This window comes from Gastrolobium bilobum, unplaced genomic scaffold (assembly GCF_033153095.1).
Source record: "Gastrolobium bilobum isolate Gb01-03AN ecotype WA unplaced genomic scaffold, APGP_CSIRO_Gbil_v1 utg10291, whole genome shotgun sequence".
Classification (NCBI taxonomy): domain Eukaryota; kingdom Viridiplantae; phylum Streptophyta; class Magnoliopsida; order Fabales; family Fabaceae; genus Gastrolobium; species Gastrolobium bilobum.
The window spans coordinates 1-26417 of NW_026895626.1; the positions used below are offsets into that span (position 1 = coordinate 1).

General features: G+C 37.9%; 3 protein-coding genes and 1 non-coding gene across 4 annotated transcripts; 2 read left to right on the plus strand and 2 right to left on the minus strand.

Annotated features, from left to right (window-relative positions):
- Positions 1–6538: 6538 nt before the first annotated feature.
- On the minus strand, positions 6539–13602 carry LOC133285069 (uncharacterized; the record flags this gene model as incomplete). The annotated part of the gene is made up of 3 exons (XM_061482226.1): positions 13343–13602; positions 11747–11817; positions 6539–6674 (listed from the first exon to the last, which is right to left on the minus strand). Coding segments are annotated over exons 1-3 (364 nt in total), but the record flags the coding sequence as incomplete, so codon positions are not given.
- Positions 13603–15985: 2383 nt separating this feature from the next.
- LOC133285109 (uncharacterized mitochondrial protein AtMg00240-like) lies at positions 15986–16333 on the plus strand. Its single transcript, XM_061482286.1, has 2 exons — positions 15986–16208; positions 16251–16333. The coding sequence occupies exons 1-2, from the start codon at positions 15986–15988 to the stop codon at positions 16331–16333; spliced, it is 306 nt and encodes a 101-aa protein (XP_061338270.1).
- A 4965-nt stretch (positions 16334–21298) lies between these two features.
- On the plus strand, positions 21299–23115 carry LOC133285118 (uncharacterized). Its single transcript, XM_061482295.1, has 3 exons — positions 21299–21622; positions 21761–22450; positions 22741–23115. The coding sequence occupies exons 1-3, from the start codon at positions 21299–21301 to the stop codon at positions 23113–23115; spliced, it is 1389 nt and encodes a 462-aa protein (XP_061338279.1).
- On the minus strand, positions 21305–21411 carry LOC133285183 (small nucleolar RNA R71). The gene has a single exon (XR_009747979.1). It is a non-coding gene; the product is annotated as a small nucleolar RNA R71 (small nucleolar RNA).
- Positions 23116–26417: the final 3302 nt, after the last annotated feature.

Here is a 26417-nt window from a genome sequence, read left to right on the forward strand (position 1 = left end):
AGCTTGTTACAAATGTATTCAACCCGAGGACCTCTAAGAGCTTTAGTGAAAACATCTGCTAGTTGATTAGACGAGTTGACAAAAGCTGTCTTGATTTCTCCTGACTGAATCTTTTCCCGAATGAAGTGACAATCAATCTCTATATGTTTGGTCCTCTCATGAAAAACAGGATTGGAGGATATATGTAGCGCAGCTTGATTATCACAGATGAGTGTCATGGGTTGTTTCTGTTCACAAAGATGAAGCTCCTGAATCAACTGCTTTAACCAGATCAACTCACAGGTAGTATTTGCCATTGCACGATACTCAGCTTCTGCACTAGATCGGGAAACAACAGGTTGTTTCTTGCTTTTCCATGAGATTAAGTTTCCTCCGAAGAAGACACAATAACCAGAAGTAGAGCGTCTGTCCGAGGGTGATCCTGCCCAATCGGCATCTGAGTAACCACAAATTTCTGTATTTCCCTGATCCGAATACAACAAACCTTTTCCTGGTGCTCCTTTGATGTATCGGAGGATCCTCACAGCAGCATCCCAATGTGAATCACAAGGGGAATCAAGGAACTGACTAGCCGTACTGACAGCGAAAGAAATATCTGGCCTAGTCACAGTAAGATAATTGAGCTTCCCAATCAGCCTTCGATAACGTCCAGGATCAGATAACGGCTCCCCTTGTCTGGGCAATAACTTAACATTAGGATCCATGGGTGTATCAACTGGTTTACACCCCAACATACCAGTCTCTTCTAGGATATCCAAGGCATACTTCCTTTGACAGATAGAAATGCCCTGTCTAGATTGCGCCACCTCAATTCCCAAGAAGTAACGCAGCTTCCCAAGGCCCTTTGTTTGAAATGCACTGATCACTTCCGGTGATGATGATGTCATCAACATAGACTAACAAATAGATGCACTTGTTAGGAGATGTAATCCTATAGAATACAGAATGGTCAACTTTACTGCGAATTAGGCCAAACGCCTGTACAGCAGAACTAAAGCGACTGAACCATGCTCGAGGAGACTACTTGAGACCATATAAGGATTTTCGAAGACGACATACCTTCCCAGACTCCCCCTGAGCAACAAAACCAGGTGGTTGCTCCATGTAAACTTCTTCTTGTAAATCACCATGAAGAAAGGCATTTTTGATGTCAAGTTGAAGGAGTGGCCAGTGACGAACAGCAGCAAGGGCAAGAAATAGGCGGACGGACGCCATCTTAGCGACTGGAGAGAATGTATCGCTATAATCAAGACCAAATATTTGAGTAAAACCCTTGGCAACTAGGTGTGCCTTGAGACGATCAACATGGCCATCAGGTCCAACTTTCACAGTAAACACCCAGCGACAACCAACTATAGACTTCTCTGGAGGAGCAGAAACAAGGTCCCAAGTGCCATTGGTATGAAGTGCGGTCATCTCATCAAGCATCGCTTGGCGCCATCCTGGATGGCAAAGTGCTTCACCTGTGGTCTTAGGAATAGAAACAGAAGAAAGACTAGAAACAAAGGTGAAATGAGGAGGAGAAAGACGATCATAGCTCAAGAAGGTATAAAGAGGATAAGGGTTACGAGTAGTACGTGTACCTTTTCTTTGAGCAATGGGAAGAGCCTCTGGTGAAGGATCCGGAGGGGAAGAATCAACTGCAGGGGGCAATGAGTCAGCAGGGGTCGAGTCGACTGGAGGTACTGTGTTACGACGCTGATAAGTGAGAAGTGGACGGTTCTCAGGTACTGGAGCAATAGGTGATTGCTTATCTGGAGTAGAAGCACCTGCATCTGGCAAAGACAAGTCAAGAAAAGGAACAGGAAGAACATGATCAACCTGTGACAATGGAGATGGGATAGAATTAAAGGGTTGTTGATCAAGAAAGGTGACATCAGCGGAAACTAAGTAACGCTTGAGATCAGGAGAGTAACAGCGATAACCCTTTTGAAGACGAGAATAACCCAGAAAAATGCATTTAAAGGCTTTGGATGTTAACTTATCCTTACCAGGAGTGAGATCATGAACAAAACAGGTACAACCAAAAACAGCTGGGGATAGAGGAAAGAGAGGAACATCCGGAAACAATAAGTTATGAGGAATATCATTATTAAGCACAGATGAAGGCATGCGGTTGATGAGAAAGCAAGAAGCAAGGACTGCATCAGCCCAGAAGTGAAGAGGAACATGCATGTGAATAAGAAGAGTCCTGGCAATCTCAATGAGATGTCTATTCTTATGTTCAGCTACTCCATTTTGTTGTGGAGTGTGAGGACAAGTGGTTTGGTGTAAAGTACCCTGTGTGGCTAAGAAATGAGAAAAGTCAACAGAAACATATTCCTTAGCATTATCACTACGTAAAATACGAATAGAAGCACCAAATTGAGTATGAATTTCAGCAAAAAACTTTTGATAAATAGAAAACAACTCAGAACGGTTTTTCATTAAATAAATCCAAGTACAACGGGAGAAATCATCAATAAAGGTAACAAAATACCGAAAACCTAAAACAGACACACTTCGACTAGGACCCCAAACATCTGAATGAATAATTGAAAAAGGAGCATCAGCTCGCTTATTGACACGATTAGCAAAGGAGGAGCGGATGTGCTTTCCTTGCTGACATGACTGACAATCTAAAGTTTGAAGACCGGATAAAAGAGGAACCATCTTCTACAATTTCGCAAGACTAGGATGCCCGAGACGACTGTGGATGAGTTGTGGAGATTCTGTGAGAGAACAAGCAACTGAAGGACTCGGCACATCAAGGTAGAACAGACCCCGTGACTCACGGCCCACGCCAATCATTTTCCTCGTACCCGGGTCCAGCACAGAAACAGATTGGTTTGAGAATGTGACAATACAATTAAGAGAATTGATCAATTTACTAACAGATATTAAATTATAAGGGATGTGAGGAATGTAATAGACAGATGTCAAGGTCAATGAGGAGGTTGGACAGATTTGTCCAATCCCATGAACGGGGGCCTTAGTTCCATCGGCAAGAGTAAAAGAGGGTAAATTTTCAGAATATGTAAGGGAAGAAAAGAGTTCCTTATTACCACAGAGGTGATCAGTAGCACCTGAGTCAAATATCCAAGGACCAAGTGATGCAGAATGAGAAACACAAGCAACAGGATTACCAGTTTCTGAAGCGGAGGCCTGAGATTGAGGATAGGACTTCCTGAGAAGGGCCTGGAATGCTACATATTCTTCAGAGGAGAGAGACTGTACCATTTGAAGCAGTATCCGATTGAGCTATATTAGCAGCAAAAGAAGGTCGCATGTGAGGATACTTTGTGTAGCAGCGTTCCTCATAATGTCCAAGTTGCTGACAGTAATGACAACGAGGTCGCTGACCACGTCCGACTGGACCTCCTGGGCCACGTCCTCCTGGGCCACGGCCTTCTGGGCCTCTACCACGACCACGTCCACCTCCAATATTCCCGCGAAAATCAGTACGGGAAACTAGAGCAGTAGAATCAACAGCAGAAGACGATGCAGGAGCAGATTTCTTATTCAAATTCAGAAGACGCTGATACGTCATGGATAGATCAGGCTCCCCACTAGTCAAGATAGTATCACGGACATTATCATATTCTTCGGGAAGGCCAGAAAGTGTGGCAACCATAAAGAGACGTTCCACCTGTTTCCGATATGCAGTAGCATCAGTAGGGTAAGGCAGCATATCCAAATATGCCTGCATCAAAGAGCGACTCTTGCCAATATATGTCTCCATCTGAGTGTCGGATGATTTGCTCAATTCCATAAACTGAGAGATGATGAAATAGAGTTGCTGAACATCATTAGTGTAGAGGTTTTTTGCTTCCTCCCATACTTCAGTGCAAGTTTGAAAGGAATAAAAGATATCCAAGACGATCGGATCAATGGATTGCCAGAGGATACTCAGAAGCTGGTTGTCAATCTTTTCCCAATCAGACTTGTACTCCTTAGGGACATCAGTAGACTTAGTCGTGAGATGGTTCCCATATCCTTGTCCAAAGAACCAAACTCGAACAGTGGTGGCCCAGTTCTTGTAATTAACAGATCCCTTCAATTTTGAAGAGGTAATAGACCCAATATTGGTAGAGATGATATTGGGAGAATTTCTCACAGGAGGAGATGGAGACTTGACCTCCGAATGAATTGGAGAGTTTGCTGCCATAGTATTAAATCACAAAGATATAAACCGAATAAAGAGAAACGAACCTGATCACCAATCAAGAAGAGGTGCGCACAAAAAGTCAGACCCACAAAGAACCAACCACAGATCCAGAAAGAGGAGGAGAAGACGAGCTTCTCTGTCCAAGACCGGCCGGAAAAAGCCGCCGGAATAGTGCTCACGCGCCGCAGAAGGTGGCGCGTGAAGCCCACGCGCAGAGAAGACTGGAGGCGCGTCAGAGCGCGTGACAACTCTGATGGTGGCCGGATTTCCACAGAGCAGGTCGCCGGGAGGAGAGGGTGTTGTTCGCGTTCGTTCCAGACTAAAATCTCGCCGGAAAAGTACTTCGGCAGCCTGAACAGTGGCTGACGGTGGCTAATGGTGGCTCCGGTGACTGTTTGGGGATGTGGACACGTGCAGAAGATGCCTGGAGAGGACTTGCAGTCCTTGATGGCTTGCCGGAAGGACGCACGGCAAAGAAAAGATGACTCCTAAGCAGTGGGCTTAGGTTTTAAAGCGAAGAACAAGATTTCTAAGCGGAAGCGAGGGTTCCCAGAACGAAATAGCTCTGGTACCAAGTTAAATGTAAAAGAATATGTTGTATATTAATCTGTGTCAGGGAGTTACAATATATAGAGACCCTAATGGGCTTAAGTGAAAGGCCCAAACCTAATCCTAATACAGTCAGAATATTTACGGATAAGACGGAATCCAATCATATCTAATCATATCATATCTAATATTCTAACACTTTCCATTTCCGTTGACGATTTGGTAATTTTTCTTTTTGAAATTACTAGTTTTTGGGCTTCCACAATTAGATACTCTTACTTCTCTTCCCACTCATCTATGATCTTTATCATCTTCAGTATCACCTCCATGACCTCTGATGTGCTGGCCTTCTTCCATGTTTCAAGATCTCTTATGGTCTTCACCTTCACAATGATTTGGACCAGAAACACCGCCAAATCGAAGATGCTCTGATACCAAATTTATGGATCCTAATTTTGCCGACTGTAAATTGAAGGAAACAGTAATGGAGACAAGCTCCTTACAAACACTAATACACCAAAAGATCCCTAGTTCACCCATAAGACCAACAACCCTAGGCTCCAAAAGATCCCCAATATTCATTCAATACATGCATACCTCACTCCACCCATTCCCCCTCCCTTTTATCCTATCCTCTAAGAATATTCTAGAAGAATTCCCTAACTAACTAACTAACTCCTTTTTCATTCCCATCAAAAAGCAAGTCCTTAGAAAGGAGAAGAACAAATTATATATTGAGAAAATAATAATTTGTTTTGTATAAATCAGCTATAGAACACAGTTAAAAAATGTCAGTTCAGGGTTGGTAGTTTTAATTTTGGTATGAGTTAAGTGAAGGTCATAGAAAGATTAATACAATTGAACACAAAGGAGAACTTCAATATCAATGACATGTACATTTCATTGGAATTGGTTTTAAATATGTAGGTGGCAGAAAACACTTGCAGGCTCAAGTGAGTCAATGTTAAAAGACCATTATTACAGTGGGAAACAAGATGGCATGAAGACCTATATAAGGAACAACATTGTTAGAACGTATATATTAAGTTGTGGTAGTTTGTCCGAACATCATGTAAATAGGGCCCAAGCCCATGTATCTTATTATTATAAATATAACCCTTGTGTGATCATACTTAACACACAATTCCCCAATTTCAAGTAACATATTGGGTCATATTATGCAATTGTGCCAGAAGCAAGGCCACAGGTTTTGGGGTCAATAGAGTTAGGATTTAGAAATTGGAATCTTCAAATTATGCCTGGCAGAAGATGTAGATCTGTTGTAGGGCGGATCCTAGGCTTCAGACATAGTGTAGCTAAGACATTACAACAAGAAAAATGAGCTAAATATGTTGGAACCGCCCATAGAAATGAGCATTTATTTAATAAATAAGTACAAACCTTCATAGAATTTATTAATGCTAATCCTAGACGCCTTTAAACACAAATCATAACCCTATTACAAACATTTTATTACACATATTATATATATATATATATATATATATATATATATATATATATATATATATATATATATATACACACAATAAAATACAATAATAAAAAATGAGAATAATGAAAGATCCTCACCTAAGATGGCTACTATTGTTCAATATTACTACAATATGTCATGATGCTATATCACTGTGATAATCTAAATATGATGGAATTGGAATAATAATTAAGCAATGTTCCATGGAAAAAACTTCCTGAATAAAATATTTTCTCTGACAACAGGGAAGTGATGAGCATGCACATTTTCTGTGTTTGTTGCTTGTGTATTTGCACATAAAAGAGAGTTATGATTAAGACAGATTTGTAGGGAGAAAAAAGAGAAACCTTTCACGCTGGCAGCATCATTCAAGGACCGGAAATCCTTTAACCTTTTAGAAAGATCCACTGCAGCAGTCTGCTTTGTGTCTTTCTTCTTGGCTGTTTCTGGTTCAGTGTATACCTGCTGCTCAATCTCCCTCACCTAAAAATGGAAGACACTCAGATTCACAGAAAAATGTATTCCATGTCCAAAAAAATAAAATAAAATAAAATAATAATAATAATAATAATAATAATAATAAAAATAAAACCACTCCCCACTAAACCCCAATTAGCGAGGGTAGGGGTGTGATACGATACCACCCCCTTAAGGGTATTTAACTAATACACAACTGTTGCCACATCAGCTAGGAGTTTCCCAAATTACCCCGTAACAGAATAGAATGCAAGGTGACCTTGAGTTAGTTATATACAGGGAAGGTAGCATGGTGGAGTCATCTAGAATCTGGAATATTGGAGTGGAAACATTGGGAAAGAGTGAGGCCTCTCCAGTTGGTTTCATGCTATCCTTTATTTTCTTGTATAGTTATCTTGTTTCCAAGTTCATTGTAATTTTCTTGTTTTTGAAATTGTCTCTGTTTTCCTGTTATTGTAATTGTCTCTTGAGGATTATATGAAAATCTGATGTTTTTCAGGCCAAAAGTCTCTGTTACTGGTTGATTGTTCCTTATTTTGAGTAGAGGTCTCTATCAGGGTGAGAGCAATCCTTATACGCAGCTTTATACTTGTATATTTGCAAAGAGGTTGTTTCCTGGATTCGAACCCGTAACCTTTCAGTCACAAAGGAGCAGCTTTACCACTACTCCAGGCTCACCCTCTTAATAATAATAATAATAAATCAGAAGTTGAACCACTAGTCTATACAGAAGCCCTGGCCCCACCTTACCCTCTCAAGAAGAAGAAGACAGACAAGGACATTCCTGTGATAGTTGAGAAACAAATTTTGGCTCACCAATAAGTTTAAAAAGTTTCTTTGCTAATATAAGAAGTTAAATTTTCAGATATGTATGACTAAAGCTCACACTCTAAAGAGATGATTGCAGTAAAAGTAAACTACATCCGCAAACTTAGGTGCTAGTATGGCCCACTTTTCAAGGTAAAATCCAAGACTTAACTTGAAAAGGGTAATCAGAAATTTTTGGGGTAGTGTATCCCAAGGTTCTTTACATGGTATCAGAGCCTCGCCGCCCACCACTTTCTCTTGTGGCGTTTCTTAGCACAGGTAGGTTGGGCCTGTTGCATTGTCCACTCTTCAAGCCCAATGGGCTCTTGTGTGAGGGGGCGTGTTGAGATATATAGTCCCACAATGGTTGTATGTGCAACTAATGTGGCCTTTATAAGGCCTTGGGCACTCCCACCCTTTGAGCTAGCTTTTAGGGTGGTGTATCCCAATATTCTTTACAAAAAAAAGAAGTCATGGAGTGAATAGGACTTACATGATCGAGAACCCGAGTGGGTAGACGATTGATCAAGAACACTGCAGTAAGAATGGCATCTCCCCAATAGCATTTGGGTACATGTGTTTGAAACAGTAAGGCACGAGCAACTTCAAGAAGGTGACGATTTTTTCTTTCAGCAACCCCATTTTGTTGAGGGGTGTCTACACAAGTAAGTTCATGAATCATACCTTGATTTTGTATAAATTGGGAAAAAGAGTGATTGACATATTCAGTACCATTATCTGTCCTTAGTCTTTTGATTTTTTTACAAAATTGTGTCTCAATCATTTTATAAAATTGAAAGAACAGTTGTGATACCTCAGACTTTTCACGCATTAAGTAAACCCAAGTTACACGAGTGCAATCATCAATAAAAGAAACAAACCATTTATTTCCAGAAGAATGAGGGACCTTAGAAGAACCCCAAACATCAGAATGAATAAGATCAAAAGGCTCAACACTTTTAGTACTACTAGAAGGGAAAGACACACGATGATGCTTAGCAAACTCACAAACGTCACAATGAAAAGACTCAACAGACTTAGACAAAAACAAAGACGGAAATAAAGACTTGAGTAAACTAAACGGAGGATGTCCCAAACGCTTATGATGAAGCCAAATCAGAGAATCAGCAGTTGACTGGCCATGTGACAGCAAGATGTGATCCTTAACATGAGTTGCAGGAGATTGTGACACCAGATAGTACAGCCCACCTTGCTCTTTAGCACCCCCAATCGTCTTCCCCGTGGCGAGATCCTGAAAAACACAATGAGTAGGAAAGAAGGTTACAGTGCAATTTAAATCTTTTGTGATTTTATGAATAGAAAGAAGATTAGTAGAAAGTTTAGGGACATGAAGAGCATCTTTGAGATGTAAGGAAGGCTATAATTTTATGTTACCAGAACCCGCAACTAATGTATGTGAGCCATCAGCTACGGCTATCGTATGAGTGCCAATGGTAGGGTTAAGAAACAAAGGGGTCAGCACAACAAGCCATATGATCAGTAGCACCAGAATCAACAACTCAAGAATGTTTAAAATCAATACATGAAGTAAGAAAAGAAGAAATTTTGGAGCTCATACCAGTCATAGCCAAATCACTAGTACCAGATGGCTTACTCAGAGAATCAAGTATGGTCCGAAGTCGTTCCAACTCATCTGGACGAAATGCAGGTTGGGTCTCATTAGGTGCAAGAGCTATATCAGAAGAAGTAAAATGCGCTTGACCACGCATCTTTGCCATCTTTTCTAAGACAGTTTGTTTTCCATGGAGGCGATAGCATAGATCCTTGATATGACCTGTTCTTTTACAATAAGAACACCAGCGATCATCTTTCTTAGGTCTAGAAGATGCTCCATCAGAATATTTTGGAAAGGAACTCTTGTAAGTAGAACCATCCATTTTTGTTGAAATCATAGCAGACCCATCAGTGGGTTTAGAAGTAGCACCATCATTTGATGATAACATGGCAGATTTATCAGGGTTCATCATAACACCCCGACGATTCTCCTCTCCCCGAACAGTATTGAAAACAGCAGAAAGGGATGGAAAAGTTTCTTTGCCAAGTATTTGAACCCGAATAGGATCATACTCAGAATTCAAACCAGCAAGAAAATCAAAAATACGCTCATTTTCCACCTCCTTGGCTAAAGCAGTAGCATCTGCAGTACATTTCATCTTCAAACTCTAAAATTGATCAAGTTCAGTCCATAACTCCTTCAAGGTGCCATAGTACTCAGTCACGGATAAAGAATCTTGTTTTGTAGTGAATATTTTATTGCGCAATTCATAGCGCGCAGCCATATCCTGTTTCAAGGAATAAGTGGAGCGGACAGTTTCCCAAATCTCCATAGCAGAAGAGGAACATACAGTGACGACCCACTTCAAGAGTCATCGAATTCCACAACCAAGTCATGATAAGAGAATCCTCATTATCCCAGACAGCAAAACCAGGATCCGTGGCAGCAGGAGCAGGGCCATCAAGATGAGCAATCTTATTGCGACTCTTGATGGTAGTACGAATGAGCTGAGACCAAGACAAATAATTTGATCCGTCAAATCGATAACTCTGATGTAACCTTGGAAGATCATTGTGACCAAGAGGGGTCACCGCAGATGGGGTAGAATTTTTTTCAGATGTGTTTAGAGTTGACTCAGTGTCGGAAGCGGCCATACTGCAAAAAAAAAATACTCAAAGAATAGTACCAAGAAGCCAAAAATCACGAAAAATTACCAAACGACGTCCGATCAAAGAGGTAAGCACAGATCCAGAACCGCCTTGGAGAGACGATCAAGACTGCAGTGATCCGACCACCAGAACCTCCTCCACGCGCCGGAGAAGCTGGCGGCGCGTGGGTTTCACGCGCAGGGAGAAGGGAGGCGCGTCTGACGTCCGGTGACCTTGGGCTTTTCAGGGCGGCGGCGTCCGGCAGGTGCGGCTGGGTCTGTGGCTGGTCGGAGCAAAAAATCGACCGGAAAAATGTCCAAATCGTGAGAAACAGGTTCTGAGTTTGACGTGAAACGTGAAACAGGTTGGAACGTGATGCGTGAAACAGGTTCTGAGTTGGAACAGTGATCTTCTGTTGTGTAAAGAAGAAAAATAAAAAGAAACAGAGATGTTCTCGGTCCAAGAGGTCCCCGAAATTTTTTTTCTGATGGCGGCTTATGGCAGCGAGAGACGAACAAGGTTTCGTAGGCGCAGAAGCAGAGCCCTCAAGATCGAGAGCTCTGATACCAACTTGAAAAGGGTAATCAGAAATATATTATTAATTTGTGTGTATAATCTGTCCAGAGAGGTCTCTATTTATAAAGAATAAAAGACCTAATCCTTGACCTAATGGGCTTGGCCCAATACAACAAATAATAATAATAATCAGCTAAATCACTAATATTTACAACAACTTATCATGCAAAAGGGGAAAATTAAGGATGGGAGAGTGATTCCTTATGTGTGAATTTAAAGCCATATTGAAGAAACAAGGCTAAATTATGTTGTTATCATTTTTTAATTCCAATACTCAACCCAGTTACCATGTTTAACTTTTGAATGCAGACTCTTGGCAATTTAAAGCAAATGAGATTGAGTATCTGATTACAATGGAGATGATGCGACATATCAGTGATGGTTGCATGTTTTATTCATATCACCAGCTGCAGAAAAAATTTACAATTTCCATTCCTCTCATCAGAGTATGCCCAGGAAAAAAATACAGGTTTTAGACAATTCAGAGATATGAAGTGGATGAACTGCAATATACTGTCACTAATATGTCATGGTAATAAATTCTTTCAAACTCTCATCCATTTATCATCACTTGACATCACAATCAAGAAAAAAACTGAGGGATTTGGCTGAAACAATAAAAATTTCAGCACTGTACAAGAAAAATGAGTTTAAGAAAGCATATATTAATTCAGTTAACTTGAGAGAGACAGACAGAGACAGATAGGGCATGCAAGTCGTTAGAATAAAATACTGTACATAAAAATGAGCATAGGGAAAAGGCTTTGTGTGTGAATAATTTGAAAAATGACCATCCTAGTCTTCCAACTAGAGGATGAACTGAAACTCACAATAAAGTTTTACGTTTGTTCTAGAAATTACGGAAATAAACCGTTGTTTGTCAGCAAAATACACGAATTGTTTTCAACAAAAAATTATTTGTCCCTTTCTAAGACATACTATTGGCATCTTGGGCATCAACCACGTTCAACAAAAATATTTTACCAGAGTCATAACAAATAGAGTGCACAAAAAACCAAATCCAAACTCACTCTTTTTATCAGTTCCAATGGTAGCATGGCAAGACGAATCTCTTCAGATTCCTTAATGTAATTGAGTTGAGCTGCAATTTAAAATCAAGAACATATCATAAAAGCAAGTTTAACAAATACTTCATAGTATATCAGTCTATTATGGGCATTTCATAAGTAGAATCAGTGTCATTTATAGGATGCCTGTGGTGTCTAAAGTTAAAAATTAGAATGTTTTCATTCTTCTTTCTCTCAATTTAATTAATGTTGAAGATGAAAATCAAGTCTTGATCCTGCACATAACAAATAAAGCTTTTGGGATTGATTGGTTACTTGACATGGTATCAAAGCCTCTTTAACCAACCATGTCTTCAGTTAAATATTTGATGCCCCCATTCTTCATAATTCAATACAAATTCTTCACAAGGTGGACAATGGGCTTGTGCTTCGCTGCACTTCAAGCCCAAAGGGCTTCTCGTTAGGGAGAATTTCCTTTGCCTACACCTAATGACTTGAGATTTTGGGATGAATGACAACAACTATTTTATTAACAGAGCTCCTAAGTAGAATTGCCTGTGAAGGTTCTCTCAAGTCAAGTAGAAAGCTGGACAATGAGTGCTTCAGTAGCATTCTGATGACAAAGTTTAGATGGATCAATAAACCAAAACTTTATAGACTGACCAAGTTTTCTGCTTTCCCATTTTCAATGCATAAGTATAATAATTTTATATACTTCATACCTGCATCTAATGTATGTAGAAGCTGCAAATCTATTAACCATTTTTCTTGGCATTATGAGGCAGCGAAGAATATGTGGAATAATCTTCAATATTCATGTAGAGCATTGGAGTTCTCCATAAAATTTGGATGAGTTCCGAAAACCAATTTGAGGATTACAACAAGAAAAGAAAGGCAAGTTCTGGTTTGGAGCTAGCAGCACATTAAAAGAATCCTAACGCATATTTTGCAAGTTACACCTTTTGTAAGATGGTATTGTTTTCTTAGCATCCTTATAATCATTCAGCAATCTTGTTTTTACTTCACCATTATGATCTAAACCCTCGTCAAAAAATACAGACACTAGCCACAAGCTCAAACTTCATTACTTAAGGATCACAACACAAAGCTAATCCAAGTAAAATATGGAGTAATAACTCACATATTATTGTAGACCACAAGCAAATAAAATATGACAACCACTTGCCAAGAAATTCATCTTCTGATTGTATCATTACATCAATAAAGTACACATCCAAGCCAATTCAATTTCATAATTCCAATAAAGATTCCCAAACCACCCAAAAATAACATTTTTATAAAAAAAAATTAAAAATTAAAAGAATATCCCAAATTCCAATCTATCCACACACAAAAAAAAAAAAAAAAAAAAACAAACAAACAGAAAGAATAAAGTCAAAAACATAAAAACAAACAAATTAAACCCCTCTTCCCCCTTAATCTAAAAACACAAAAAGCCATAACCTTTACCAAAAAAATCACAACTTCAAGACATGATCAACGAAAATATCAAATACCCATGATCCATTTCAACTCATAGAGTCCAAAAATTACACAAGAGAGAGCCCAATTTGACATGAAAGAGAGAAGAGGACTAGCCTGAGTTAGAGGTAACAGTGGAGAGTTTGTTGCGGGTGTATGCAGAAGTAAGAAAGCCATGAAGCAAGAAGATTGCAGTGATTATGTTGATAAAACAAACCACCATGGTTGCGTTCCTGAAGGAGAATCTGAGCCTCCACCATTGTTGCCCCTCCATTTTTTTGTTACTGAAGAAAATGAAAATGGGGAATGCTTTTTTATTATTCCGATATTCACGCCGTGGGACCTCAATGTGACTCCAAGTTTACCCATTATCTGTTCATAGGAAAGGAAAGTGCTAGCTACTGTTTTTGCTCCACTAATATTAATGTTCAAATTGCAACATTTAGTCAAAATAGTTGTTAGTTTTAAAGATTAAATTGATATATAATTATTTTCACAAAAAATAAAGGGATAGGTTATTTTACTTACCATTTTTTGTCTACCTGTGCCTACCACCCTTCAATACTGCTATATCAGAATCTCAATAGGAGAGAGAAATGAGAAATGTAGTTGAGATTTTGATCTAACGGTGTTGAAGGGTGGTAGGCAGAAAAAATGGTTGGTAGAATAATTTATCCCAAAAATAAATTGATATCCATTTTAAATATTGAGTGACTAAATTAATATCTAAAATCTTTAAAAGAGTAAGTATAAATATTTTCATATCTCAATAATACTAATGTATAGAAGATTCGCACCTTACAATGGATTCAACCATGTTCGAATTGGACTAATTGGTTAATTGATGAATAAGTGGATATATTAAAAAAAAACTATTGTTATTATTATGAGAAATGTTATATTTACTATCTTTTTTTCTTAGTATCTCTTATTATCAATTTTATTATTGTTGAATCAAAATCAAATCAACGACTATCACTATCACTTGATGTTACTTTCAGCTTAGACTCGTTAAGAACCACTTAAATTGTGTAATTTTTTAACTTGCACTGTTTCTTTAAGAAATTATAAATAAAGTGTATAAGACTAATTTATGATATTTTATTAAAGTTTTACATATGCTTTTCATATTACCATAAAAATTAAATAAAAAATTTTATACATGATATGAATTATATTTATACATTATACGTTTGATTTAGTTGAATAGGTTGTGATGTTGCGTTGGAGCCTTCTTCTTTTGGTGATTGAGGATCGTTGATGGTAGCTCCTGTGCGTGTTCCAATAGATAGAAAGTTATGATGCACCCTTAGAGGGCGTTTGGTTGAAGATAAATTTTAAGAATACTAGAGAAATATAATTACTAGGTATCCATAGGGAAAGTTGAATAGATGGGGAAGTTAAAAAAAAGTAGTTTTGTTTGACAAAATTTTACCAGGGAAATGTATGATAAAAAGTGTGTCAACAGTGCTTTACCCGAGTTTTCTCAAAAAACCACCCTCAAATCGGGTTTCTAAACAGTGCAAATTACTATCTTTTTCAAAAAGTCATGCATTTCACATAGATGGGTTTTGGTCAAAAGCTGTTGAACCAAACATTGATTTTCTAAAAACCAAACTTCATTTACCTAGGAAAATCTCAAAAAGCATGAAACCAAACGCCCCCTTAAGGACTCGAACGCTCAAGTTAATAAGGGAATGAGATTGAGTATGTAAAATGAAATAAGATTGTGTATTTGAGGGTTTATGCCTATGTACTTATAAAGTGGTAAGAAATCTATTTGGGTGCTCACATGAGGTGACTTAGTAAGTAGGCTGACAAAATGTAGTGACTGGTCAAGGCAACACATTACAGCTATATATCGTATACTCCTGAAGTACTGATGTCGACACGGCATTTTTGACATGTTTTCGATATGTGTGTCTGATACGTTACTTCAAAAATACTAATATTTCAATACAATCTGATATGTCTTAGTATTAAATAATATTTTTAATACAAAGTATATTACACATTAACAAAATATAATAAAAGAAAAATCATAAACACAAATAATAGATTATAAATACAAAAATTGATAAATACCTCAACTATTGTAAATCATAAGATAGTCACAGTGAAAACTTTGCTAGCTGTTGCTGCTTCTCAAAATTAGCATCTTCATCAACTTGACGTCAACAATACTCTTTTAAATGGAGATCTTTTTGAAGAAGTTTATATGCAACTCTCTCTTGGTTACAATTATGGACAATTTTCCAAAGAATCTAAGGTTGTAACCAAACTGCATAAAGCCATTTATGGTTTAAAACAAGCCTCTAGTCAATGGCATTCTAAGCTTTCTACTGCTCTAATTTCTCATGGGTTCACACAGTCAAAATCAGATTATTCACTATTCACCAAGGGTTCAAGTGACACTTTTCTTGCACTTTTGGTATATATAGATGATATAATATTGGCAAGTCGTTCTTCTAACAACATTCTGGCCATTAAATCCTTTCTACAAACTCAATTTAAACTTAAAAACTTGGGTTGTCTTAAGTATTTCTTAGGGCTGGAAATAGCTCGTGCAAAGAAAGGAATAGTCCTCTCTCAATGTCATTATACTTTGCAATTATTAGAAGAGACTGGCTTCCTTGCTGCCAAGCCTGCAACTGTTCTTATGGATCCAAAATTGGTGCTAAATAGTTTAGATGGTGATCCTTTGCAAGATGCTTCGCAGTATAGAAGGTTGATTGGAAAATTACTATATTTGACTTTGTCATGACTTTGTCAAGGCCTGACATCACATATGCAATCCATAAATTAAGTCAGTTTGTTTCTCAACCACGTACTCCACATTTAAATGCAGTTCACGAGCTTCTCAGGTATATTAAAGCTCACTCAGGTCAAGCACTTCTCTTTCCCCCTTCATCGTCATTGCAGTTGAAAGCCTTTAGTGATGCTGATTGGGGAGCTTGTCATGATTCTAGAAAGTCAGTGACTGGTTTTTGTATTTTTCTTGGCAATTCACTGATTTGATGGCGAGCTAAGAAGCAAACCATTGTTTCAAGAAGTTCTGCTGATGCTGAATATAGGGCCATGGCTGTCACAACTGCTGAAGTGTGCTAGTTATCGTAGTAATTAGTTGATCTTGGTTTCAGACATACTTCTCCAGCCTTATTGTTTTATGATAATCAATCAGCTGTGCACATTGCTTCTGATCCTATTTTTCATGAGAGGACAAAACACATAGAGATTGATTGTCATTTTGTTAGGGAGCATGTTACTTCAGGGCGTATCAGATTAATGCCAATACGATCTCATAATCAACTTGCAGACTTGTTTTACTAAAGCTTTACCTGCTTCACTTCTTTTTCCTCTTTTGTCCAAGATGGCAGTGTTAGATATCCACTATCCATCTTGAGGGGGAGTATTAAATATTATATTTATTTGTAACTATTAGTTAAAGATCACTGTTGTATAGTTTGTGTAAACCTATATGTCTTATAAATATTACTGTCTACGTGGGTTAAAGAGAATAAGACACATTTAGTCCTTTTTCCAATTCCACTGAAATTAGTTTTCTTTCTCTCAAACTTTACCTTTCTGTTGTAATAATAAAAAATTCAAATTGCTTTTAAACAGAAGTTAAAATGATTATTTTTCAATTCTCATAGTCGTACAGAAGCAAAAAGCCAAAAACGACTAGTACTTGGTTATAAGATATAAAAATGCAAATTTATGTAAAAAAAATTTACATAATACAAAATAAAAATAAAAATGATATTAAATTTAAAAAAGGACAGATTCATTTCAGTCTTCAGAGGGAGGAAGAATAGCAACTGACAGCAAAGGAGGAAGAAAGAACGACGGGGAACGAAACGGTGGAGGAGGAACAACGATCAACAACAAAGGAGGAAGAAAGAACGACGGTGAATGAAACGATGGAGGAGGAACAGTGACTGACAGCAAAGGAGGAAGAAAGAACGACGACAAACGAAATGGTGGAGGAGGAATAGAGAAATGACAATGGCAAACCAATAGTGGAGGAGGAAGAAGAACGACGGCGAACCAAACAATGGAGGTGAGTGGAACTTTAAGTGAGCTCTCAGATTCGATCGATTTAGGGTATTTTTGGGCCAAAAAATACCCTTCAATTTTTAAAAATTTATACAAGTGTCATTTGACCGTATTTGACCCATCTGATACGCCAAAATGAGTATCCAAAACGTATCCATATTGGATGTGTGTCCGATACGTTCGAAAAAAAAATTCACATATCCGTGCTTCATGGTCGTACACGATGCAACAATGCATTGTCCACACAACTTGTGTAAGTTTCCAGGGTGTCAGTGCAATGTAACATTGCATATCGCAGATCAATTAGTCCGAGCCATTTCTTGGATCTTTGAATCTCCTTATGAAATCTTTCTTGTGTTCACCCATTTCTTGTTTTTGGCCTGTATTTTTTTGATCTCGCCTTTAGTTCTTCAACATTCTTTGGCTTTTGTTTTATCAAAAAAGTAGAAAACAATCCGTATTAAGGACCATTCGTGATGATATGCAACGAGACTTATAGGTCTAGGTCCCTTACCAAGAGAGCTTAATCAAAGAATATGTTCAATTAATCCCCCAGAGATTCGCGAGATCCTTGTCTAACTACTTTTAAGGCATGAGTGGATTTATATTGTGTCTTGCTTGTGGCGAATCAAACCAAGAATTGGTTGAAGAGATCTTCCCAATTATGGACTAAATTTGGAGGCAAGGATGAGTACCACCTTCGAGCTACTTCCTTCAAGGTGGTAGGGAATAAAAAGTAACTAACGACATCAAGGATATCTTATGCCATCATATTGGTTTGAAATTGTTCTAGGTGTTCCAAAGGTTCACCTTTGTCATTATATTTGTTAGTGTAGATTTTTACGTCTTTGGGTATGGGTAGGTCCATGAGGTGAATGTGTGGGCTACTTTAGAAATAGTTTTTGGTCGGGTGGGAGTTTTGGTCTACGTGGTGGTTAGTAACTTGGCTATTATGTGGATGTGGGTTGTCATGTTGTTTCTATTTGCCTTACCTCGGAGATTGGGCAGGCTCCTAATGTCACTGGATATTTTCATCTGACCATTCTGCCAGATTTGACTGCCTATCATTTTTGGCATGTTGTTTTAGCTTTTTAAGCTATAGTAATTCTTTCTGCTGATCTTCAAGCCTCCGGCCTTGTTATTTCAAGACTTCGAGGATTTGTAGTTAAGAAATCTATTGATATGAGGGTTTGTCAAGTCGTGGGGGAGAAGTTGGGGGAACAAATGAAGTTGTTCTCCTTTAGGAAGCTTGGCGGGTTTGGTTTCTATATTTGTTTTGAGATTTTGTCATATTGTTCCTGGTGTCAACCATGGTTTTTATTTGTTTTGGTGTTGTAGTCAAAATTTATCTTTCCCACATACGGCGCCAATAATCAGTCCAATAACTATATGGCTAGATCACACATTGTTGAGTCTGCTTCGCAAGGATTGGGCTTTAGCTAATAGGTTGCTGGTGGATGTATGTCCAACTGGAGAGATGCTTCGCGATAGGTTTGAGGTTGGAGCTAGTACTTTCAAGTCAATAAGTATTCAAAGGGTTCAAGTATTGATGGAAAGATGATCATACCTGGGCTTGGTGCCTCTGTATATATAGTACATGAATGCCCTAGTTATTGATAAACTCTTGGTTTACCATGTTTTTAGGCTTAATTATGATTGATAAATGTTGTGAATTGCATGGAAATTAGAGTTTTATGCTGTAAAAGTTACAATAATTGAATATCTTGCTAAAATGTTGTCGTAATGCTGATTTACAAGGGTTTTTGACACATATTATGGCATTTTGGAACCAAAATAAGACATCAAGTTGAGCTGAAGTCTCAAGAAAGCAAGATTTCAAGTGTGTACCTGCTGTAAGAGGACGTTTTAGCGCCCTGGAAGCACGTTTAAACGCACAAGATGAAGAAAAACAGCAATTACTCCCTGGAAGAGCACATTTTGGCGTGCTACTGGACGCCAAAATGCTGATGAAGCACACAAGTTCCCTTCGAATTGGGCGTTTTGGCGCCCTACATCACGCCAAAACGCCCAGAGGCAAAAAAGAATACACATCAAGAACGTTTTTGCGTGCTACATCACGCTAAAATGTCCACACACGGTCAAGCCACTGTTTCATGAAGATTCGATCAAGATATGCAACAGATTCCATGAAGATTTAAAGAAGATTTGTTCAGATAGGATATAGAACTAAAACGGAAACAAATCAAGATGATTCCTAAGAAGATTGAAGCAAGATCACAACGAAGATTTAAAACTCTAATTCATCAACCAAATCTCCAAGATTTTACATGAAAAAGGAAACAAAGATGAAATCAAATACAAATCTTGTATGGATTCATTGGAAGATTAGATGATGGATACAACTCCTGTGGTTATAAATAAGGAGCTTGGGGTCAAGACCAATACACAATTCCAGGGCATTACACCAAGCTTGAAGGAGGAATCCTGTTACGGAGCGCTGGAACACTGAGAAACCAAGTCAACATCACACCAATGGAGGCTTGGGGTTCTCTTTTCTTTATTATTTTGTTTCAATTCAGTATGCTAGAGTAGTTTTTTTATGTAGTTAAGGGTAGATGAAACCCAATTGAATTTTTATGCTTATGAATTAAATTGTCTCTGAATTCTGTTCTTTTTATAAATTGAATAAATTATCTGTTTTTAATGCTTTCTATGAGTTTGTTCCTTATAGAATGATTTTGGGGAATTGTATGACAATGGGGATGTTGGTGCATGAACCTTGACTTGATAATTTATCATAATCCTTGTGTTCTAGGAATAGGAATAGGAATAAACATAAGGTACTTATGCAATCTTGAAATTCTTGATCTTAATGCATGTTTTCTTGGGGAATAATCGGGGAACTAGAGTTCTTTCAAGATCACATAGATTTAGGGTAACAAAGAATTGAGCCCTAATTAACTTAGATAGAATTGATTGGCAATATATTAAGAAACGGATTCTTGGCTTTTTAATTCATAACATATTGAGGATATTAGGGGAAGTCGAAACCTTAACTACGCTTTTCTTTAAATCTTAATCAAACATCATCTCATTCATTCTTTTAATTCTAGAATTTCATACTTGCATTGTTTTTAAATTTAGGTTCTTTAAACCACAATTCTCTTCATCTAAATTCACTATTCTCTCAAACCCAACTTTTGATTGTCCAACTAAGATGCAATTAGCGAACTAGTGCTTGAAAATTCTGATCCTCGTGGGAACGATCTCGTACTCAGTACACTTTATTACTTTTACGACCGGTGCACTTGCCGAGTCGCTATCAAGTTTTTGGCGTCGTTGCCGGGGATCGAATTCTTCAACATTAGAAGTAACTAATTAAATTTTAGATTGGACTTTTATTTTTTTTGCACTTTAAGCATATCATAAAAATATTTTCTGCATCCAAAAATTCTGCATATTTAATTTTCTGCATTAATTTCTTTAAATTTCTGTTATGTGTTTCCTATTTTTCTGCACATCTTTTCAAATCTTAGTTTATGCGAGGTATTCTTAACCCGCGAATCTTGCAGTTTGACCCTGAGATAGAAAAGACATAAAGGAAACTTAGGAAAGACGCAAAAGCAAAAAAAGCAAAATAAACAAAAGCATCAATCTTGACGGAACCAATGGCAGAAAACAATCAAATCGTTCGAAGGACGTTGGGGGATTATATGACCCCCAGCTCGAGTTCCACAGACGACAAGCATTGTTAGACCAAACATAGAGGCTAACAACTTTGAACTGAAGCCGGCACTGCTGCAACTGATTCAAAAAGATCAGTTCGCTGGAGGAAGCACAGAGAACCCCTATAGTCATCTCGATAATTTCTTACTTTACTGTGATACATTAAAAGTAAATGGAGTTCCTCGTGATGCTATCTTGCTCAGGCTATTTCCATGCTCACTGAAGGATGAAGCAAGAGATTGGCTGCAGTCTCTACCTGAAGGAAGCATAACCAATTGGGATGACTTAGCAAGAAAATTCTTGGCTAGATTTTTCTCAGCTTCAAAGATGGCAAGGCTCAAGTCGGAGATCACTGCTTTTGAACAAAAAGACAGCGAATCTTTGTACGAGGCTTGGGAACGATTTAAAGGATTACTCAGGAAGCGTCCTCAACATGGAATTGAAGCATGGGAGAAAGCAAGAATCTTTTTCCAAGGGATGACATCCAGCACAAGAACACTGGTGAATGCTGCTACAGGAGGCTCCCTGAAATCAAAAACTCCTGAGGAAGCACTTGAACTGTTGGAATCATTAGCATCTCAAGAATTTGACAATGCTCTAGCCCCAGTTGCACCAAGAAGATCAGGAATCATGAAGCTTGAAGACTATGATGCACTTTTAGCCCAGAATGAACAAATGCTACAAATGCACAAGAAACAACAAGAACAATTAGATGCTCTTAATAAGAAATTTGACATTTCTCAAGTTTCTTCTGTTTCTAATGCTAACATTAAATGTGATATTTGTCAGGAGGCTTATGCAACTGAGGATTGTGAATACATAAGAAACACGGAGAAGCAACCAGCGGAGGTCAATGCACTCTGGTATGATCAAAAGAACTCGAACAATCCAGGAAGGAATCAATATGGTAATCAAGGGTGGAAGAATAATAATCAACACCCTGGGTTGAGTTACAAGTCAAACTACCAGTTGAATCCTCCTATGCCATTGCAACAACAACCTCAAGGCACCACATTAGAGTGGGAGAAGGCTTTTGCACAGCTGCCCAAGACCACATCCGGCTTCATTCAAAATGCAGATGCCTTCAGAAATGAAACAAGAGCTTCATTCTGGAATCAAGAAGCTTCGATCCGGAACTTGGAGACTCAAATTGGTCAGCTGTCAAGACATTTCACTGAAAGAACTCAGGGCACTTTTCCTAGCAACACAGTTGTCAATCCAAGGGAGCATTGCAATGCTATTACCACTAGGAGTGGGACAATGATTCAACCTGTGGAAAAGCCACCAGTTGAAAAGAAGAAAGAAGCTGAACCTGAAGTTGAGAAAGAGAAAGAAGAAGATGCAGTAGAAGCTGAAAAATGCATACCAGAGAAGAAGCTGTTCAAATGGGAGAAAAATAAAGCTCTGGACAGACAACCAAAAGCGGCAGACCCGTCTCCATATACAAAAGTTCCATACCCTCAGCGGTCGAAACAAGAGGTCCAGAAACAACAATCCACCAAATTTCTGGACATCTTCAAGAAGTTGCAGATCAACATTCCTTTTGCCGAAGCTTTAGAGAACATGCCCAACTATGCAAGGTTCATGAAGGATCTATTATCAAGGAAGCGTAAGTTGCGAGAATGTGAGACAGTAAATCTGACGGAGAAATGTAATGCTATCAGCGAAAAGAAGTTACCTACCAAAGTCAAGGATCCAGGGAGCTTCAGCATTCCATGCACTATAGGCAAGATGGAAGTAGACAATGTTTTATGTGATCTTGGAGCTAGCATCATGTCATGCCACTCTCCATGATGAAGAACCTGGGGATAACCGAAGTGAAGCCCACAAAGACGATAGTGCAACTGGCTGACCGCTCTTCAAAGCAAGCTTATGGTATCATTGAAGACATATTGGTTAAGGTAGACAAATTCATCATTCCTGTCGATTTTGTCATCCTTGACATTGAAGAAGATGCCACAATTCCTATGATTTTTGGAAGACCCTTCTTGGCAACTTCAGGAGCACTGATTGATGTGCTAAAAGGTGAGTTGATATTACGGGTAGACGGAGAGCAAGCAACTTTCAAGTTCTTTGACAAAGAAGTCCCACCATCTGTAGCTCAACCGGAAGATAAGTCTACTATATTAGTGAAAAAAAGGTGAAGAAGAACATCATGAGGAGTCTTCTCAAGAAAGTAAGCAAAAAGTTAAGATGGAGAAGCCCAGTAGCAAAGGAAAACATATAAATACCAAATTTAAAGTTCCTGAGACTACTTTACCTCATCCATATGCAGAAGAACACTATGGTAAGACACAATTTATGAACGATGGACCTTGGTCATCACCAAGCTTATGCTTTGAGCCACCATGAAAGTAAATCAGGTACGTCAGGCTCGTGACGTAAAACAAACGCTAATGGGTAGGCAAACCTACACTTTACTATTTTATTTTCATTGTTTTATTTATTTTTACTTTGAATTAAATAAAGAGAAAAATACAAAAATATAGGAGAAGGTGTTGAGACTAATGCCTACAATTGAGTGGATTTTACAGGTGAAGAAAAGGAAACAAACAACAAGAGAGCAATTAGTTGTTCTTATTTCTCGACGCGAATTCTTTTTAGATTTAAATCTGTTGCTGAGAGCACCATTTAAATCTGGGAATGGAGAACGCACAATTAATCTAAGCACAATTGAATAAGCCGAAGGAACTTTATGAGCATACACAGAATATCCGACTAAAACAGGGAACTATCTCAAATCCTTTCTCCTTTGCTTTAGCTTTTTTTATTTATTTTTTTTTCATTTTAAATTTTGTTTTTCATGCTTAATTAGATAATTTTAATTGTTTTTGTTAAGAAACCCCAAGCCAAAAAAATTTGTGAAAATTTTACAAATTTTTCAAAGTTTCTCAGTGTTTTAATTGGAAAAATGGCGGGAAGTTTAAATTAGTAATTGATTCAGAGCATGATGATGCACTTAAACATATTCAAATTTTTATGAACATCATTGCAATAAGTGACATGATTCATTGAATATATTATTTGGTATTGAAGTTGTTTGAGAAAAAGAACAGGGAAATTACTGTGCATTCATAGCCGTGAGGTTTTGAGCCTATACAGAAAATTTTTATTGAGTGTGCATTCCATTGTTGAGATACTCTAGAACTTGCTTTGTTTCTTGATTAAAATAGTCTATGATTTATTTTGTAGAGATGATAGAGGCGTGTTCTTTCTCTAATTAGATGGCCAAATAGCTATCCTTTATGATATTCCTTAGTTAAGCCCCTTGAGCCTAAACTTTTTATTCATGAAGAACCCTTGAATGTGAATAGCCACTTCCCCAATTGAATCCTCACCTTAATAGCAGATTAATTTCAGATTTCAAGTAAGGAGTGAATATGAGTTTCAACTATGCAGGCGTTCAACGGAATAAAGAAGTACAAGCAAAAGGGCAAAGCCCAAAGAAGAAAGAAAGAAGGAAAAGAATCAAGAAAAGCGAGCAAAATGCTCCAAACAAAGAAAGGAAAAAGAAGCGAAAAAGCAAGAAGATACGCTTAGAAAGAAAACGACAAAAGAGAAAGTTCAATACAGAAAGAGAAAGGACTGGAAAGAAGAAGAAAGCTTTACAGCCTGAAGAACGAACAACACTTGTTCCATTCCTAAAATCTGAAAATTGATCTTTCAACTTCTGTCCCAAATTCTTTCTTTCCCTTTCACCAGGCCACGTTACAACCTTGCAAAAGACCTCTTGATCTGCTTGATTTATCATAAGAACTGTGGAGAGCGAGACTATAAGCAAGCCTATGGTAGTGTTGATTCAGTGGAATAAGAGAGAAACACCAACCCTCTAGACAGTTGAGCAAGAGCGAATAAAAACTCCTAGTGAGGGAGTGTCTCAGGAAGTTCCCCCTGTTCTTGATCTTAAAGAATTTCATTAAAATTTTTTAAATGATGGATTATTGATCTTATTGTTTTGATGTGTCATCCTTTCCTTAAGTCTGAATGCTCTGTAGTCATTTTTCTAATTAAATTCTGCCTGTGAATTCCATGCAATTGGAAATCTTGATTGAATTCAATTAAGTTTATTCTAGTGCATTGCTGAGGACAGCAATGTTCAAATTTGGGAATGGTTGATAAACCCTTGGTTTACCATGTTTTTAGGCTTAATTATGATTGATAAATATTGTGAATTGCATGGAAATTAGGGTTTTATGCTGTAAAAGTTACAATAATTGAATATCTTGCTAACATGTTGTCGTAATGCTGATTTATAAGGGTTTTTGACACATATTATGGCATTTTGGAACCAAAATAAGACATCAAGTTGACCTGAAGTCTCAAGAAAGCAAGATTTCAAGTGTGTACCAGCTGTAAGAGGACGTTTTAGCGCCCTGGAAGCACGTTTAAACGCACAAGATGAAGAAAAACAACAATTACTCCCTGGAAGAGCACGTTTTGGCGTGCTACTGGACGCCAAAATGCTGATGAAGCACACAAGTTCCCTTCGAAGAGGGCGTTTTGGCGCCCTACATCACGCCAAAACGCCCAGAGGCAAAAAAGAATACACATCAAGAACGTTTTAGCGTGCTACATCAGGCTAAAACGTCCACACACGGTCAAGCCACTGTTTCATGAAGATTCGATCAAGATACGCAACAGATTCCATGAAGATTTAAAGAAGATTTGTTCAGATAGGATATAGAACTAAAACGGAAACAAATCAAGATGATTCCTAAGAAGATTGAAGCAAGATCACAACGAAGATTTAAAACTCTAATTCATCAACCAAATCTCCAAGATTTTACATGAAAAAGGAAACAAAGATGAAATCAAATACAAATCTTGTATGGATTCATTGGAAGATTAGATGATGGATACAACTCCTGTGGTTATAAATAAGGAGCTTGGGGTCAAGACCAATACACAATTCCAGGGCATTACACCAAGCTTGAAGGAGGAATCCTGTTACGGAGCGCTGGAACACTGAGAAACCAAGTCAACATCACACCAATGGAGGCTTGGGGTTCTCTTTTCTTTATTTTTTTTTTTCAATTCAGTATGCTAGAGTAGTTTTTTTATGTAGTTAAGGGTAGATGGAACCCAATTGAATCTTTATGTTTATAAATTAAATTGTCTCTGAATTCTGTTCTTTTTATAATCGAATAAATTATCTGTTTTTAATGCTTTCTATGAGTTTGTTCCTTATAGAATGATTTTGGGGAATTGTATGACAATAGGGATGTTGGTGCATGAACCTTGACTTGATAATTTATCATAATCCTTGTGTTCTAGGAATAGGAATAGGAATAGACATAAGGTAATTATGCAATCTTGAAATTCTTGATCTTAATGCATGTTTTCTTGAGGAATAATCGGGGAACTAGAGTTCTTTCAAGATCACATAGATTTAGGGTAACAAGGAATTGAGCCCTAATTAACTTAGATAAAATTGATTGGCAATATA